This window comes from Scleropages formosus, chromosome 19 (assembly GCF_900964775.1).
Source record: "Scleropages formosus chromosome 19, fSclFor1.1, whole genome shotgun sequence".
Lineage (NCBI taxonomy): Eukaryota > Metazoa > Chordata > Actinopteri > Osteoglossiformes > Osteoglossidae > Scleropages > Scleropages formosus.
Window position 1 is genome coordinate 13,557,723 of NC_041824.1, and position 17,573 is coordinate 13,575,295.

The following is a 17,573-nucleotide window of genomic DNA, read 5'->3' on the forward strand; positions in this document are numbered from 1 at the left end:
GCAGCCTACAAATCCCCCATCCTCTCTTAATTTGTGATGCCGTGCAAAGGCTCGCTCGCTCGCTCCCTCACTCACACGCCTTTCGCTGATTTCTGCACAGCAGAATTTGTTAATCGCAGCCCTCTATTGCTCTGTACCGCTGTAAGGGAATGTGATCGCATGTTGGGGTCCTCTCGCTGTTGACTCAGTACCCCGCTTTGTGTAGATCCTGTCGGCGCTGCAGAAAGACGAACAGGCGCGGAGACAGAGGCTACGCAGCAAGCTGGAGCAGGTCATCGACACGATGGCGCAGGCCAGCTGAGGACCCGAAATCAATGAGACGAGAAGGAAGGACTGCAAGCACTGAAGCAGTTGCACTGGTGTAGAGCACAGAGCCGGACGCGTGTGTGTGGGCTGGTGTCTGTCCTCCCCTGTCCAAAACCTTCCCCGGTCGACCTGCTGTCCACACAGAACACACATCTGACAGAGATTTGCGTTATTACTGTTGATCTTTTCTTGCCTGTCCCGCATTGCCAGGACAGAGGTTCGAGGATACAAAGTCTGTGGGGAAAGGTAATTATGCTGACGTGACCACCTGCCACAAGAAAACTCTCGGTCACATCAAGGACATTGTTTATTTTGGCCTGTTTCTCCTCCCCCCTCCCCTGCCTTTTTTTTTTTCCTTTTCATTTCGCGTAACTGCCCACTCCGGACTCCTGCCACTTGTGTCACTGCTGAATTTGCACAATTTACAGGAATTGACAAAAAGAAGAAAATATATAAATATATACAATTACAACTGCATTTTTAAAGAAATATGTGAAAATAATGGGGAGAAAGTTCTCCTTTTTAAACATACCAGAAATTAACATTACAGGAAAAAAAAAAAAACCTTTAATATTTGAGAAGGAAAGAAATTTGAAAAAAATGTCCTGTGCCATGTTTTATTTGAATGTTGTTAATGCTAAGACATTTTGTTAGATAAAATGTGCTATGATTTAAATGTTAACATGCTTAGTGAGTGGAAAGACAACAGTCTTCTGGAAAAAGTGTCGAGCGTCAAAACACCAGAAGCAGTTAAGAGGATGTAGGATTCTTGCCTTGCCGGTTTGGGAGATTCGGCCCCACAAAGGCTAAACGCGGTACTTGTGAAGGAGAGATGGTTAGTGTGGTTTCTTATTTCACTTGCAGATGCTCTGACCTTTGGTGCAATTGTGGTTTTAGCGTGTGAGCCAAATGTAACGTTAGGTTTTGATTTGTGCGTAAGACTGGCACTCCATCGGAAACACACACTGAGGGCAAAAGGGTCTCCTCGTAAGAGTCAGCCCCGTGTGCGCTGTACAATCCGTCCGTGTGAACTCCAGGCTCACAGGCACTCCTTGTTCCACGAAGTACCTCACGTTACTTGAAGAAAAACGTCTTCTGTCCTTATTTCTCCCGTCTGAATCGCCGGACTCAGCCGTGGTTTAGGCAACAGCAATGAACTTGTGGGGACAGGGGATACGCTTGGTTGGTACACAGTCGTCACGAGAGCGATGACATAACTCTTAACCTCCGAACCCATCTTTGTCCCAGCTGCCTGCTGGGAGCTCATCCTTGAGCGGTGCTGCACATTGCAGGACCTTTCACATGGACCAGGCCGCCCCCACCGTGTGGGGGGCTTCTGGTACACAGGGTCTGTGAGAGGGGCGGAGTCAGAAGAGGTGCCGAGGCTGGGTATGCGACTGCTGATCTGAGCAGTGTTAGCTTTGAGGGTGGATGACATAACCAAGGCTGTTTATCGACTCATTAGCTAAGTAATCCCCGTAGCCCCCGGCCTAAGCAGAAAAAAGAAAAATCAGCTGATCGCGTGGCTTAAGATTTTGATTATTTCTTTTTGTATTACTTCAGGTTTTTTTTTTGGTTTTTTTTTTTTTACACAATGGATAGTGTTTGATTGTTTGATCTGAGCTGAAAAGTTTTGTAACTCGTCTTTGTTCTGCTTGCCTAAACCAAACTAAGGTCTGTAATGTATTTTTCAATGTAATTTTATTTTCGGTGTTTTTTGCCGGTCTGAAGTGAATTAGAGCTGTTACTCTTTTTATAAACTTGGTGGCAAGTTGTAGGATCGTTGTTTGCACAGGAATGATGCTTCCTGGCGCCGTGACGCTGGTTGGACCTTCAGTATTGTTTTGTGTTTCATTGTCGTTCAAGATGTTCAAGCAAAAAATGAAGCAAATCAGTTTTTTTTTTTGTTTTCTTAAAGCAAACATCTGTGTCTTGTGTGACAAGATGCTGAATTGCTGCTGCTTAATTTTTGTCTATTTTTTATTTTTATTTATTAATTTTTTTTTTTTTTTTTTTTTTTGCCAGGGAGACAGGTGAAGGATTTCTCTGCTTCCCCCCTATTATGTGATGCTGCGTCACCTCCCACGTGTGCTGTGTGCCAGGGTCCCTTAGAAAGAGGTGAATGTTAATCCAACATGAAGCAAACAACCCTAGATTACCACCTCCTTGGGATGGGAGGGAGAAGAAAACTGGCATAGTGGAATATTTAGGTCACTAATGCAGTGAGAGATTGCTACCAAAACTGTGTTTTTAGGTAATTGTACAGCAGGCAATTTAGTTCCTTTTACCGAGGCTGCCTGTGTCTACGGACCATAATGTGGTTTTACAAATTTGTTCTTTTCTCATAGATTAATGTCTCCTGAACAGTTTGGGCCACGTTTCTGAAGCACTCCATTTAGAAAGAGGGAGACAAATGGTGTTGCTCGCTTGCACCGCTTGTCAAATTTACTTTTAGGGCTTTTGTTTCCTGACCATCATTTCACTGAGAGGATTGTTTTTGGAGAAACTTCTGGACAGTTCCAGGCTCGCTCCTCTACGAAGGACGGGAACGGGCAGCTCCTAGTTTGGAGGGCCCTTCACCTCTTCGGGTTTCCTACTGGAGCATAGTGGAGGCATGATCATGTCTTTGGTACACATGTGGCTCTTGGGCCTGTAGGACACCTGTCTGATATGAGTACCCCCAGCAATTCCAGTTGAAAATTCCAACTAAATAGAGCTGTTAAAAGACCAGTGTTTCTGTGAAAGGCCTACCACTTGACACACAGTTACCTTTAAAACTGTGCAAGTGGATGCTGCCAATGCACAGTTCAGACCTAACAGTGCATCATTGTAGCCTAAGAGCTCAGTTGTCCACACGAACAGTTCTCTGTAATCCCAGTCTTAAGTGTCTGTAGGTGAAGGCTTCTCTTTTTCTCTTGATTGCAGTTGTGAAACAGCAGGTTGCATTATCAAGTCTCAGGATGTTTTCCTTGTGTTGGTGGTGTTATTTCAGTTCGATTAAGGATTTTATTGCTGGGGAAATAAGGGGTACGGCATTTTTGATCATTTGCATGACTACCTGTTCAGTGTAGAGCGAGTTGTTTCGGGAGAAAAAAGTAAGTACCGAGGCATAAGCCTCCCAGTTTTTGTTTTTTTATTTCTTTGCTATTCCTGCCTACTTGGCCACTGTTGTACATAGATGAGGAGCGCTAACTGCATAATCGTGTTTGGTGGAAACAGTGCGAAGACTCCGGTTTAGCAGCACTGAGGACAGACGGTATGGGAAGGACGGCCGGTGGTCAGAGAGCTGGTGACGCCGCTCAGTGAGCACAGAGCTTTCGCTCCGCACAGAGTGCCTTGTCCCCTCCCGTCCATTCCTTCTGCCTGCCCCACCCCCCTGCCCCACCCCTGCAGCCACCTGACCCCAGTGCTCCTTCCTGTTCCCAGCAGTCACAACTCTGCAGTTTCCTATCTCATACATTTACTCCTTTCCCTCTTCTTCTGTGTCATGGAAGAGATAATATCCACGTCCCCGGCGCCCTTTTACGTGTTTTTTGTGTTCTGTTTTTTAATCACAAATATTGAAAAACTGTCCTTTTTAAAATGAAATTAAAATGCATAGAAACAAAGGAAATTCACTTAAATTTAGGCAGAGGAAACAAGTTTTAATATTATATGGATTCTGATACATTTTTAAGAGTTTCAGACTTGAAGCAACTGTGACAGGTTGGCTGTTTAATGCTCATTGTGTAAATATTCTGCTATTTCCTATTTTGCAGATTTATTACTTGTAAATAAACACACGCATCAAGGAGAGATTAAACTTTTTTGCTAAATACATCTGGTTTTGTCTGCTTTGTGCCTGATGCTTTTATCCATTAATTAGGTTTTTTTTTTTTCTTTTCTGTACTTGGATTTGAAAATAAGTGATTATCTTCTTACGCATTTAACATGTGCACATGTAATACTATATTAGTTATGTACAGTCACTTCTGTTATCCAGTATTTAAAAAACGCAGTACATCCATCATCAGTCCTATTTTATTGGCAGCACTGAACCATGCTTTGATCTTAAGTCAATAAGTTGGACAAGATGTTTTCACTCTCACATTGGAATTGAAATTACATATCCAGTTCTATAAAGACATACTTAAATCACTCTTAACACCTGTCACTATGTGCAATGGCCTTTTTTATAAGTGTCTGTTTATGAACTGTAAGTATATGGAAGTGTATCATGCCTACCATAAGTGGTGCTACATAACAGAGCCCTTTTGTAGGAAATAGCAAGGTATTTAAAAAAAAAAAAAAACAGGTACATTGCATATTGTGAATTGTTAGATAAATCCAAGTGTAGTAGATAAATCTAAAAGCCTTCAAGCTGTCACATTACTCTCTTTTTCCTATGATGCTGTAATCACGACTTCTTGGTCAAGAAACTGTAAATGAACTTCTTAAATTTAATAGCTGCAAGTTGAAAACAAAGACTATCATTTGAAATGTATATTTTCAGCATAGTCAGAATATATATATATATATAAAATAGAGAGATTATGTAGGTGTTACAGTGATCCGGCTTCAGGAAGTGTTTTCTTTTATAGTGCTTTCTGCAAATTGTGTACCCAGTTCTGAATGTTGTTCTAAATTTACTGATGATAATACAAACAATTGTTTTTTTTTCCTAAAAATTGCCATTGTAGAATCTTTGCTTGATATTACTACCTCCTTACTATATGGTAATGTTCTAAATACTTTTAAAACCACCGTTACTAGACCGCTGATGAAAAAACAGATCTAGACTAAAATCCTGCTATCAGTTACAGGCTGATTTCAAATTGTGGGTTTCTATCAAAAATTCTGAAATTGTAACTTTTCAAATTGATATACCACAACTGATATACTGGAAAAATTTGTTTGGTTTCCACCCCAGTCAGAGTACAGAAGATCATTGACCTGTGTAGTAAATGGTATTTTAATCTGTTTTTATGCTAGAAAAACTTCAATTATATTGTTGAACTTCAGCACAATATTTAATACTGTTGACCACAATATTTTACTTAGTAGTCTTTAATATCTGGTCTTGAATATCAGGTACCGCTCTTCAATGGTTATGTCTGTACTTATCAAATTGTTAAAAAAATTTGTGCATAAACCTGACAACGGCACCCCTTTACTCTTGTCTGAAGTCCATTGTGGTGTTCCCCAAGGTTCAGTGTGTGGTCCATTACTGTTCTAGATATACTGTCATTGGGAGATATTAATTTAAAACTATAAATTGCTTTCATTCTTCTGCTAATGATACTCTGTGTTTTTGTCAAGTCTAAAGAGGCCTTTCCTGTTTTCTGTAAAGCAAATTGCTTCATTGTATTACAATAGTGGATGAGCTGTAACTTTTTAATCTCCAAACACTGGAAAAACTGAAGTGCTAGTGGTTGGTGGGGATGTTGCAAGCTGTAAGCAATTTTCATTCTAAATTCACAAGGACCAGATTTGAACTACTCTGATTGCATTAGAAACTTGACCATTTTATTTTATTCTAATCTATCATTGAGCTCTCATGTTGCTGCATTATCTAGGTCTTGTTTCCGCCAGTTGAGATGTATAGGTAAATTGAGCCTTTTATCCAGACGAGACACGGAAAAGCTGGTCCGTGCCTTTGTCTTGAGAAGAACTGATTATTGTAAGTCTCAGGCTGGCCGTATCAGACTGTACTGAACCCACAGTTTATTCACAATGCTGCTCCTAGGATTGTCACTGGAACTAGGAAATATGACCATATAACAAAGGTTCTTAAGTCACTACACTGGCTTCCAGTTAAATTTACAGCAGATCATAAAATCCTGGGGAATGTACAAAGTACTTATCCGCACTCCAGCTTACCTTAGCAATACAGGCATCCCTTGGTTTTCAAAAGTAATCCGTTCCTGAAAATGTGCTGATATCAATTTTGGATACCAGACGCCTATTTCCCATTAGTTTAAATAAGGAAAATGTATTCTCAGCTCAAATTTCCATAAATGTCCCTACAACACTGTAAAACACCTATATAACTGTTAACCCATGATTTCAGCAAAATACAAAGCACTACATTTGCACACTTCGTTTTAAATGATTAGTTTACAACAGGATGAGCAATTAATCAAGCAGGGATCAAGTGAGCATATCCTGTTTATTGTGAACAACTTTCGAAAACTGCACACTGTTGCCAAAATGCACACACATACCTGAAAAACCATCGGCTAACCATTGCCTTTTCCTGATAATTGCTGTTGTCTCTGCAATTGCTCAACTAAATAATATACCCAATATGGCAGAAAGACATTCCTGTGAAATTTCATATAATTCCCATAATGCCCCACTCTCTTAAAGCAACAGTCTCACATTCCTAACACACCAGCAGAGGGAGAGATCAGGATTTTTTTTGTGAACATGCTGAAGATGAAGTTTGTTAGGCTGATTTTTTTGTTCTGTAGTTCAAAACTTGGGTATCAAAAGCTAAGAGCGTTAAACCAAAATTTTGGATAAAAAGTTTAATCTTTAAATCCAGACAGAGTCCTACTTTTTTCCTTTGAGTATTCATTGTTGAGTTGAGCTATTCATTGTACACTCTAGTTTGGTTGCCAAAGTAATTATTTCATTTCTGAATATATTGTCTGTTGCTTCGCCTTTATCTTTTTTGTCGTTTGCCTGCACCCTGAGGTGGCATCAGACCCATTCCCAACACATGAAGCTCCGGTGTACTTTGTTGCTGACCTTGTAAGACCAGCAACGTTTTGCTTGAACAAAAAATTATAGCTTCTATGGACTGTACTTTAGTACTGACGGTTGAACTTTATTAGACATTTCCACATATGTCCTCTGTCACTGCAATAGAATACCCAGGAAAGGTGGGCAACCCCTGGTACTCGGGCCCCCAAAATTTTATTTTTCTCACTTTGGCTATGATTGGGAGTTTTTTTTTTTTTTTTTTTTTTTTTTTTTTTTATTTTTGTTTGTTTCTTGTTTGTGTTGCCAGCCTGCTTATGCTATAGTTACTTATATATGTAATATATTAGTAATTTTGCATTATTTTCAGCAACCTTGTTTAGTCTTACACCCTTGTTTCATGTTCTGTGTCACTCTGGTAAGAAAAGCACTGTATAAAAATGAATTGAATTTCTTCATTATAAATTAATATACAATCATCCCCTGAGATACATCTGTTTCAGTTATAAGAATTTGACTTTATGAAGAGTGTCATTTAATACCCCTACTTTGACTTACGAGTGATTTCTTTGAGTTAAGGAAGACCGATTTTGGCTTTCGTGTGCCTACTTTCAACTGAGCAGCCTAATACATTTACAGTGCATTTATTCATTTAGCAGAAGCTTTTCTCTAAAGTGAATTGCAGTGATTATTAACTAGTATTTAGCTAACACCTTTATCCAAGGTGACTTAGTGTTAGATACGCTGTCCTGAACTTCCTATATTCGTTGTACTATCTGTACAGCTGAGTAATGTAACACACACTGTTGGCAATTTAGAGTCACCAGCTTGCCTGAAATTTGAGAGCAAACCCAGATGAACATAGAGAAAACATGTGAACAACAAAGACTGGGAAGAGGTGTGCTGTGAAAAACCACGTTAGCTTGTTCAGTGAGTATGAATTAATTTCCATTGTTTTCATCGATTTTTTTTTTTTGTCTCCCGCGTCCTGTTTGTTGCAGTAAAGGTTAAATTACTGCATAAACACTGAGTATCATATGTATGTTTTCTGTGACTGTTTAAGCATATGATATATTGAAACTTTGAAAGCGTTGGGAGTGCAGGTACACAGCTGTACAATATTACTCCTGCAATACTAAACCTGGTAGTAATAATCAAAGGTTTAGTATTACAGAGTCATAACAGAAGGGAAACTGGCCGGTTATGATAACTAATGTTAACAACTTAAGTAACTATGTTAATTTTAATTGAATTTGATGATATTTTACTATGGCGACTAATACGATAATGGTAATTACATCTTTCAGTTACAAGTTTCTGTTATGAAATGTTTCTCAGGAATACGTTACCTTTGTAGACTGGGGAAAACTGTAATGTGAAATTTTTTTTGAACGTCATTCCTATATATATTATTAAAAGAAGTATTGTCACCCTAGTGTTTCTTGCACCACATTGCTTGTAATATATAGTGTGCCACTAAAATTTTTCTATCCTTAGCACAATTAGGTTGAAATTAAATGTGGAAACTATCCACAGGCAACATCTAGGATAAATCTATTATTTATGTGAAATTCATATTGTAATCAAGCGTCATTGGGGCACAGCAGAGGCTGATTACGAGTCGCGCTTCTCCGGTGAGCAGATGAGCATGATGATTCTGCAACTGAAGACAGAAGCAGCAGCTATGGCTGTGTAAAATGGTGCTGAAGTCGCTGTGCTATGCCACAGTGTGTCCGTACTTTGGAGATGACAGTTTATCTTTCTTTTATCAATTTTCTGAGCACACGCTGATGGACAAGTTCTTGTTCACCACAAGAAAGGTTGTCTCGGCTGATTCAATTATAATTTCATCGAAGGACGATTACAAAGACGAGGTGATGGGTGAGACTGCCGCCTGTCAATGATTCTCCTGGGAGACGGTGTTCGCTTAATGCTGACGCCTAAATGAACTGTTAGGGGCAGTGAAAAACCTGCGCAGAACCTTTTAAAAGTTTGGGTATCCACCAGACATATCATCTTGTGGTTTTTTTCTTCTATTTTTGAGAGTTTTTTTATGTGTATACACACACACACACACACACACACACACAGGCACATGTCATTTACAATTTGAATTTCACAAGGTTCTATTTTTCACAGAAGAACCTTTGGAACTTGTCAAAGTACATTGCATCAGAGAGGCGCTGGAACCAGAAAACAGCCATGGCCACGTCTCCCACTTCCAAATCCCTGCCACGGTTCAGGTGCTCGGCGTGATGTAGAAGCGACAGCCGTGACCGGCCAGGGAAAGTGGCATCCTCGATTACTGCTAGGTGCTCTGAGGAAGGAATTGGGAGACGCGCAGGGGGCTGCAGGAGCTCAAGACCAGCAGGGACTTCCGGCCTCCAAACACGCACGCACACACACAGTGTCCACGGTGCATCCTCAGCTTTGCAGGTCGTTTACATTGTGCCTGTGGTGTATGACAGAACGTGGGTGGTTCTACCAATCTTCTTCTGCTTGACTTGTCTGACTCAGAGCCCTGCGAGAGTCCAGTCATCTGAAACTGGCCCAAACATGATCACATACCCCTATGTTGTGAGAACATTACATCCTCTCTCTGAAGATGCCACAGGAGGTTACACAGCCAGTTAATCCACTTATTACTCTAACCCCACTTTTGGAAATTCTTTAGCAAGCAATGATCAAAACAGGTTGCAATTTCCCTCAAGCAAATGTATTTCAAACATTTATCATATATGTATATGATAGATTTGTAAGTAGTGCTGAACGTGGTTGGTTGTTACCTGCTGTGACCATTTTTTTTCTCTTTTTCCATTAACAGACCTTGGAGCTAACTTGCAACCACAACGCAACAGCTGTATGATGGTTTATACTCCTTTCATCGCCGGCAATCTGTAGTATACTAAGTATATCCAATCGACAAGTTACGGCTTGTGGTCTTTGCAGAGAAATGTTCCTAAAACATTTGGGAGGGCACTGTGGGAGACTGCACTGATTGTGGTCACTGCTCTGATCAGACAGTCTTAACCATCTTATGTATAGTTGTGGTTGGCTCTAGAAAGCAGGCCTCAAGTCTCCCAGCTTTGTAAGGCTGGCAGAATTTGAATCTCCTTCTAACAGTGGTGCATTACATTTAAATGGGATGAAGCCTCCCAGTGGGAGAGAACTGATTTGACAAGCAGATCATCAGTCAAATTATAATCTCGTTATAATAACACAAAATGGGACGATAGCCTGAGAGAACAGATAAGATGAGAATGCACTTGGTTCATTCACAAGGATTGTTTTTCTTTCATTTCTTTTTTTCATCTTCCTTAAGTGTCACCTGTTTGGTTTTAACTTGTTAGTTTCTATGATACTGAAGCTGTTTAGGAAAGTTAGATTTGCTGCCATAACCAGTCGAAAGGGGTTTTTTTTAACCACAAAAGGTGAAGTTGTTTTGTAAAGCGGGCAATAAACTGAACTTTCCTTCATCTCTAAAGTCCTTTCTTACTCCCATCTTCTGCCTCTCCAGTAATTGACCAGTGTTGCATGAGGGCGGTGCAGGAGGCAATTAGTGATTGCTGGGTACCTATGAGGGGAATGCAGCTAGTCTGGAAAGGGAATTGGGTGTGTAGTGTCCCATAGCATAGTTGATGTCTAAAGCCTTTCATCTTTGCTGTACTGTCAATGCCTTATCCACATAAGTGACTTCTTGGATGGAAAGACAGACTCTGGAGAGGTTACTTGAGGGGAATGAACAGAGCGGACAGAAGAAGCCATCTTCATGCTGGCAACCCCGCCCCCAATTTTCTCCTACTAGTCCTTCCCCTTTCAAAGGGGCCTGTGAATCAACTGAGATTGTCTGACCCCTCAACCTGTCCAACGGAAACGATTTTAGCTGCGTGAGTGAGTTCTTGTCCGACCAGCGGATGTAACCCTTCACAGTGTTGCAGTGAATAAGGGAGCCGGAGAGGTGAAAACATAAAAATGTTACGTGAATGAGATCCAAAACCCGAGGAATAAATTGAAGCCCTTGACGGGAAAAGAAATAAAAGACCCCTATGTGCAACGGGTGGTTCTGGAATACATTGGTGGAGGGAACATTTTAAGAGATCAGTTAAGCATCCATGTTTTATGTAACTTTAAGGTATTGCAGATCATTTTGTTAAGTTTTTGTTAAATTTTGTTCCAAACTTCTTAATCACAGTGTCTTTTATAAGACACGAAGCGGCACTGATTTAATAATTAGACAGACAGCTGCCATGGCTGAGCCACAGTGTTAAATATACTAGTCTCTTCTCAAAATATTGAGGTCTGCATCATTTTAAGATGCAATGGTAGTCTCTCTCAATAATACAGAGATGCAGTAAAAGTGTCTTATTCACTGCAGTGTTTGGGTGTTTTGTATATTGAAAGTATGTTCTATGTGTGTTTTACGCAATGTACAATGTGTTCAACTTAAAAGGGGAGGTTTTGCTACCAACTCACTCATAAAGACCCAGCCGTCCATTCGTTTAGGGCAGGATTTCAAAATAGGTTGAGGTTGCGATTGAGGTTTAAGTCAAGTCAGTTTTGGAGGATCTAGCAACAGGACTGTCGTCATAAGAACGGGAACAAGAGAAGTTTGCAGAACTTGTACCGGGACTGGGGAGCAGTGAGTACTGGTGATGGGCACAGTGCTTTCCTATGTAGATGTGCTGCATTACCACTCAGGAGCACGGCTGCTAACATTAGAAAAAACCCATTTATGCAACTACTTGTGTAAATGTTCATATGGCAGGTAAGTGACAAACTGTCTGCACCCAAATCTCTCCTTCTCTTGATGTCATACACTTTTTGTATTGTTCTCCTAGTTGTGCGTCACATATTCCGAGGTAGATTTGCCCTAAGGGAATAGTTGACAAATGATTTTACTTACCAGAAATGCAAGTAATGATTGTTAGTTTCCCTCTTACCAGCTAAGTGGCAGAAACTGAGCTAATTAACATTAATCACAAACACACAAAGTATGAAATAAAACTGAGCTATAATAAAATATAACTCATCAAAGTATTATAAAACTTCAACAAACAAAACAGTAGTGAAATTTCTGGAGAGCTTGACTTTCAGTCTAATCAACCTTCATCTTCACAGTCGTGCTGTTAATGTGAAATGTGGTTTCTTTAATCCTCTTAAACAGATCTTGTGAATTGTCTGTTCAACTAGTCTAAAAAAGCATAAATAGCTGAAGTTAATGAAAAAATACAGGGAAAACTTCCCTTCTTTTTCTAAATATTCTTTTTTTGTCCCCTAAGTCTTGGATTGGGTGGGCAGGACCCTTATCGCCACCACTGATGGGCAAACAATCCTAAGCAGAGAGTCGGTGTTCAAAGACAAAAAAAAAAATCGGATTTGAACCAACTCAGTCAGCTCCATATATTAGTCTTGACGAATTACTTTATGTGATTATTTGCTTGGATAATTAGTTTATGTGACAGTAGAACACAACTTGGCTTTGGTACAGTCACTGCAGATCATACATGTGGCTAGTATCTGCCACATGGTCTACAGCCCTACTTGAACAGTGATGTACCTGAGTCCCGTAACTCAACAACTTGGCAAATGCTCAGCGTCAGACACAAACTCATGGCTTCAGTGCAAGATGATTTCTGTCAGGATGCAAAGGTATGTGTGATACCTTTTGGGGCACCCAGGATTGCTAGGCAAACTTTAGTTCTTTTAAGTCAACACCACACCGCTTTAGACATCACCTCAAGGTTTGCAAAACAGCACAAAATGAAAAAACACCTCCCCCTCCTTCCGTGAGTGTCTGACTGCCCATAGCAATTACAGTGACAAATCTGGCGGAGCAATAATCTGCAGTACATTTGGACAGTGCTAGGCAAAATACCAAAAAGGACCGAGAAGCAAGGCATATCCATGTCCCCAAGATAAAAGACAACTCTTTGCAATATTTTGTCTTGTTGGACTGAGATAAATTATCTATTCTCCTAAAGCCAGGTTTGAGGTGTGAAATTCTGCCAGTTGGTTAAGTAGCTGCCTGTCAAACACAGCCGAACAAAAGCTCCTTGAGTATGAAATTTGCTTTACGCTGCTCTAGAACATTCTATTACAGGAGCTGTTATCTCATACAAAGTAAGGTGCTGGATCAGATTATGTGGAGCGCCCTGTTGTGAGAACTTTGTTCTTCTACTCATATTGGCCACTGTCATTGAATAACCCAGAGACCAAACAAAACAGTTTTGTCTGGTTGTCTGGTTTCCAACTGTTGTTGGAAAGAGTGGGTTTGTTCGTACCCATTCTCTGATTGTATTTCCCATGAAATTCTATGCCATTGTGTCTCACAAGTGTCAACTTTTTACAATATTCATCTAAAAAGAAGGGAAAATGACCTTCAGGCTATATGATGTTTCCTTGTTCTATTCTTCCGAAAATGCAGGGAACTGAAAAAGTGGCAAATTACCAAAGGTTGAAAAAATGGAAATAAATTAATACGAATTATAATCTTTTAATTTATTGGCAGATGAAAATTGCAGAGGGGCCCTTTATGGAGGCAGCAGATAAGGAAGGAATGCATTTTATGGCCTCGCTGGACTGTTGGCAGTTTAGATAAGAGTTTATGTGGATGAGATCATGAACGGAGTTCGTCAGGGAGGGGCGCCTCATGTGGACGGCAAATCCCACCAAAGACCAGAGGAAAGCGCCTGTGATAACTATTTGACGGAGGGAAAGTGGTCCTGGCCTTCTCAGCCTGACAACAGTGGGCAGTCGCTGTTGGCAACGTTCGTCTCATTGCTCTGTGCTGAGCAGATCGAAACGAGGGGCCGACTGCATGGCGGATCAGTGCGGGGACAGGAACGCCGGAGGGCGTGACGAGTGTGTTAAAGTGATGCCTGTAGGCAGGTGTTGAGATGTTGAGGGTTGCCAGGTGACACACAGCTTCACAAAACTAGCATGAAAAGCTACCTTGTGTCAACCTAAATCTGAGCGTGTGTTGAGTATGACTCGCCCCACTGTCATTTCCCCACACACAGGTGAGTGGCAGCTACCTGTCAGACAGCACAGGCTGCGTTTCGCTACATTTGATTTGATTGCCAGCCTTTCTGTGGCCCACTGAACCCACCATCCCCGTTTGTTATCATCGCTCTCAGCCCTCCTCACGCCTTCTTCTCTTGCCCTCCTATTCATCCACTTGGCCGTCGTTTTTCATCACTGCCGCTGCATTCCTGACACTCTACCGGATTCACAGAGCTTCACTACACCGTGAGCTGGTCATACACATGTCATTTGGTCAGCCTGACGGGTATAAAAGTGGAAGAATCTACACAAGACTATTTCACTAAAGCAATGTGTTAACAGACCGGCCGTGGTGGTTGCTAACCCATAATTCACTATAATATGAATGATTACTTTACACAACAGGATGTGAAAAGATGGTGGGATCTTCTGACTCAGTAATGCAGAAGTTTGGAGTGTTCTCCATACTTGTCTTAGTGACAAGTCCTACTCGTCATGCATTTTTCATCCACCATGTTGACTTGTCTCCTTCAGTCAGTCAGTCAGTCCCTGATGAACACCATCTCCCAACTTTCTGATTCTGACTAACATTTACGTCGAGATGTATAGCGTGGGAGTGATGCTGTGGCGACACCTCAGCAACTGTTCCAAGTTATTTCTGCATCAGTCTCAATACCTTTGCGAGAATTTTAGATAAAGCATAGCAACTGAACGCCAAAACCGTAATGCATGACATGGGTAACAACAAACAGCTCCAAAGTCCTTGGTTCTTGATTAAAGCATCCTTCAGGTGGAGGATTTTCTTTCTTTCCAAGGGTTTTCATCAGTTATGCCATCTTTCCAACTCTTATGTGACGCAGCCTAAATAGGTTAATTTAAAGTGATCACCGACAAACTTGTATTAGGTGTATAACACAGGTATTTGTGTTTCAGTGATCTCTTCCTTCCTTTGCAGCCAATCATAAATAATTTCAACAGTTTTAAAGCAAAGATCGTATCTTCTTACAGTTTACCAGCCAGAATAGATTCTGGGATCTGCGTGCCTTCATTTGTACTTATCCAAGTCCACACTTGCGTTAGTACGTTCAGATGGAAAAAGTCAGAATGGAATCATTTTGGTAAATCACACACTATGGAAATGGGAGTTTGAATAAAGTGATCTTAAGCTTTCAGCCATTTAGGTTGTGTTGCGGTAGGTTTATTTATTTCAGTAGTAAATAGTTAAGTTTCCGTAACAGAAAAATCATGTTAACGTTGCCTGATAAACCATTAGATACGTGTTGTAGAAACCTTGGATATGGCCGATCATTACTTTGTTTGGTCAAGATTGCAGCGAGGATTTAAACACGACGGACATACAATGCATGCCCGCACGTACTGGCCTGAACTGCCTGTTGTACAGGGTTGTGGCTTTTCTCTTAAAAGCTAAACAACTTGAGCAGACCAGGCCTGCATGGCCCACTGGAGAAGACCTGGGTTCGCTGGAAAAGAGCCCATGAGGAGTCAGTGCAAGCTGGCACGCAGAGAGGACAGCGAGGGCAGCCGTGCACATTTGCCTCTACAGGATTTGCATTCCCAGTCTGGGTCTAGATCTCAGTGAAATCCCCCCCTGGATGTCCCAAGGTTAGCTGGGGTATCTCCAGCACTCCTCATGCTCACAGCTTGACACACTGCCGTTCTAAATACATCTATTTCTTCAGAAGTGTACTAAAATATATATAATTTGTCTGACAGCATCAAAGTATTCATACTGAACACAGAGTGACTAAAATTTATTAGGCCCATAAATTTGAGCCCCCAATTTAGACAGCTTCAGTCCTGTATCAAAATTTCTCAGAAAGCTGTTGAAAGAACTGCTTCATCAAGTGTCTTCAGCTTCTCCTCCTGATTCTTGCCTTTTCTCCATAAGCTGGCTCCACCACCTCCAGGTGAGCAGTGTCCAGTTCTCAGATACGGTAAACCCTGCGGGCAGCACGGCAACCCCAAGAGCCACTTCATTCGCCCTGTCCATGTTCCTGCACCCTCTTCCAAGCTTGTTTTATGGAAGGTCTGCATGCTCATCATTGTCTGCCTTGCTAAGTATGAGCCGTTTACTCCGCTGAACTGGAGATGCACTTTGCAGGAGCTGCATTTACAATATGAAACGCAACAAAAATCCAATCCATAGTGCCTTGCTAACAGCATCCAATCAATATTGTGCAGCAAAGCTCTCAGATCTTACTCCTCAGTGTGGTCGTCGTAGCATCCACCGCATTGTCTCAATAATGCATATCAGGCTTAAAAACATAAAATATGGATATACATTCTTACGAATACTTTTTCTCCTCCTTTCTCATTTATTCACCTACTGCTTTAGTGTATAATGGTTGTTTTTCAGCGGAGCGCCGTCACAGTAGGCACACGGGTGCGACGTATCATCGCTGGAACCTTGTGCTCCGTTCCACCTCGCACCGTGACAGGCACCTACGTTCGCCCGTGCTCTTCCTTGTTGCCGTAATGGCTCTGTTCACAGTGGCCTGTTGTTCATGCAAGCTCACAAACCGGGATGACAAGACTGAAATAAAAAGGAATCTGTAAAATCCCCCCTTAACTTCAGACCTTTTGGGGGGAAAAAAATTGATTCATACTCCTTAAGCCAAAATGGCATCCAGATGAATAATGGAATAAAGGATGGCAGAGCTGAGCAGTTTCTTTACTGCTCTGTAATAACCCGGTATCTCCCAGTGCAGCACACAGCAACTGCTCCCTCTAATTAATCCCAGGGAAGGGAGAACAAGCAGAGTGGAAAAAGTCACAGGGTTTGCCGTGGGGCTCAGTCTTGGACTGCGTTGGGCGGAGGTTGATGCTTGGGGGTAGGGGGAGCACCGGGTAAGGGGAGGTCCGAGGAGGCTGTGGGTCAAACGATCGTGTCCAAGGCCAAACCCGACGCACTTCTTGAATCTCACGTTGGGCTTTTGTGGTCGCTGAAAGATCCCTTAGAAATTAGGTGTTTTGTTTTTGACCGTTTCCAGGGATGTTCCTGTGCTGTTCTATACGACAGCTGTTTGGTTACAAATTTCTTGGATGATCTTTAATTTACGGAAGCAAACTCAGCCACTGTAGTCTGTGCCGTGGGCCGGCCCTCTCGGTGAGCTACTCGCCACGTGGGCCGTCATTTCCCCACCGACTGTAGCTCGCACTTCTCGCGTCTAAACGAGGTGCTGTTCTCAAGACGCTTAGCCCTGGGGACATTTAGCTACTAGTGCCTCTCAGCTCAATTAACCAGAGAGGACAAGGGGGTCCACAGTTACGAATGCCACTGCTAGATATGTGCTTCATTGTGTACGTTTTGGAGAGATTGACCGAAAGGCCAATCTGAATCCTGGGAAAATCGATGGGAGCTCCATCACCCATCAGATTAGCAATGAACTGCACTGTTTCCAGTAGAGCTTATTTATCTGGCGGTTTCATTTTTGGTGAAATAACTTGATATCATTACCTTAGCTATCTTCTTAAATCCAATATTATTTTGAAGATATAAAGGCACACTTGTGTCTGTACACTCTATTATACTGTTTTGGAGTTAAAATGGATGGTCGAAC

At 41.5% G+C, this 17,573-nt stretch overlaps 1 protein-coding gene across 2 annotated transcripts in view; it reads left to right on the forward strand.

Moving 5' to 3' along the window:
• LOC108939320 (plexin-A1-like) overlaps nt 1–4,094 on the forward strand; it is a 163,160-nt gene extending 159,066 nt beyond the window's left edge. Inside the window, exons 32-33 of one of the 2 annotated variants that reach the window (XR_001966501.2) lie at nt 206–552; nt 2,332–4,094. Coding sequence is in view for 1 of the 2 variants with exons in the window: in XM_018760562.2 (XP_018616078.2) it covers nt 206–301 (96 nt within the window). In the remaining variant the exon portion in view is untranslated. Of the gene's footprint in view, nt 1–205; nt 1,925–2,331 lie in introns of those variants that run through there. The other variant, XM_018760562.2, reaches the window with a different exon arrangement.
• Nucleotides 4,095–17,573: the final 13,479 nt, after the last annotated feature.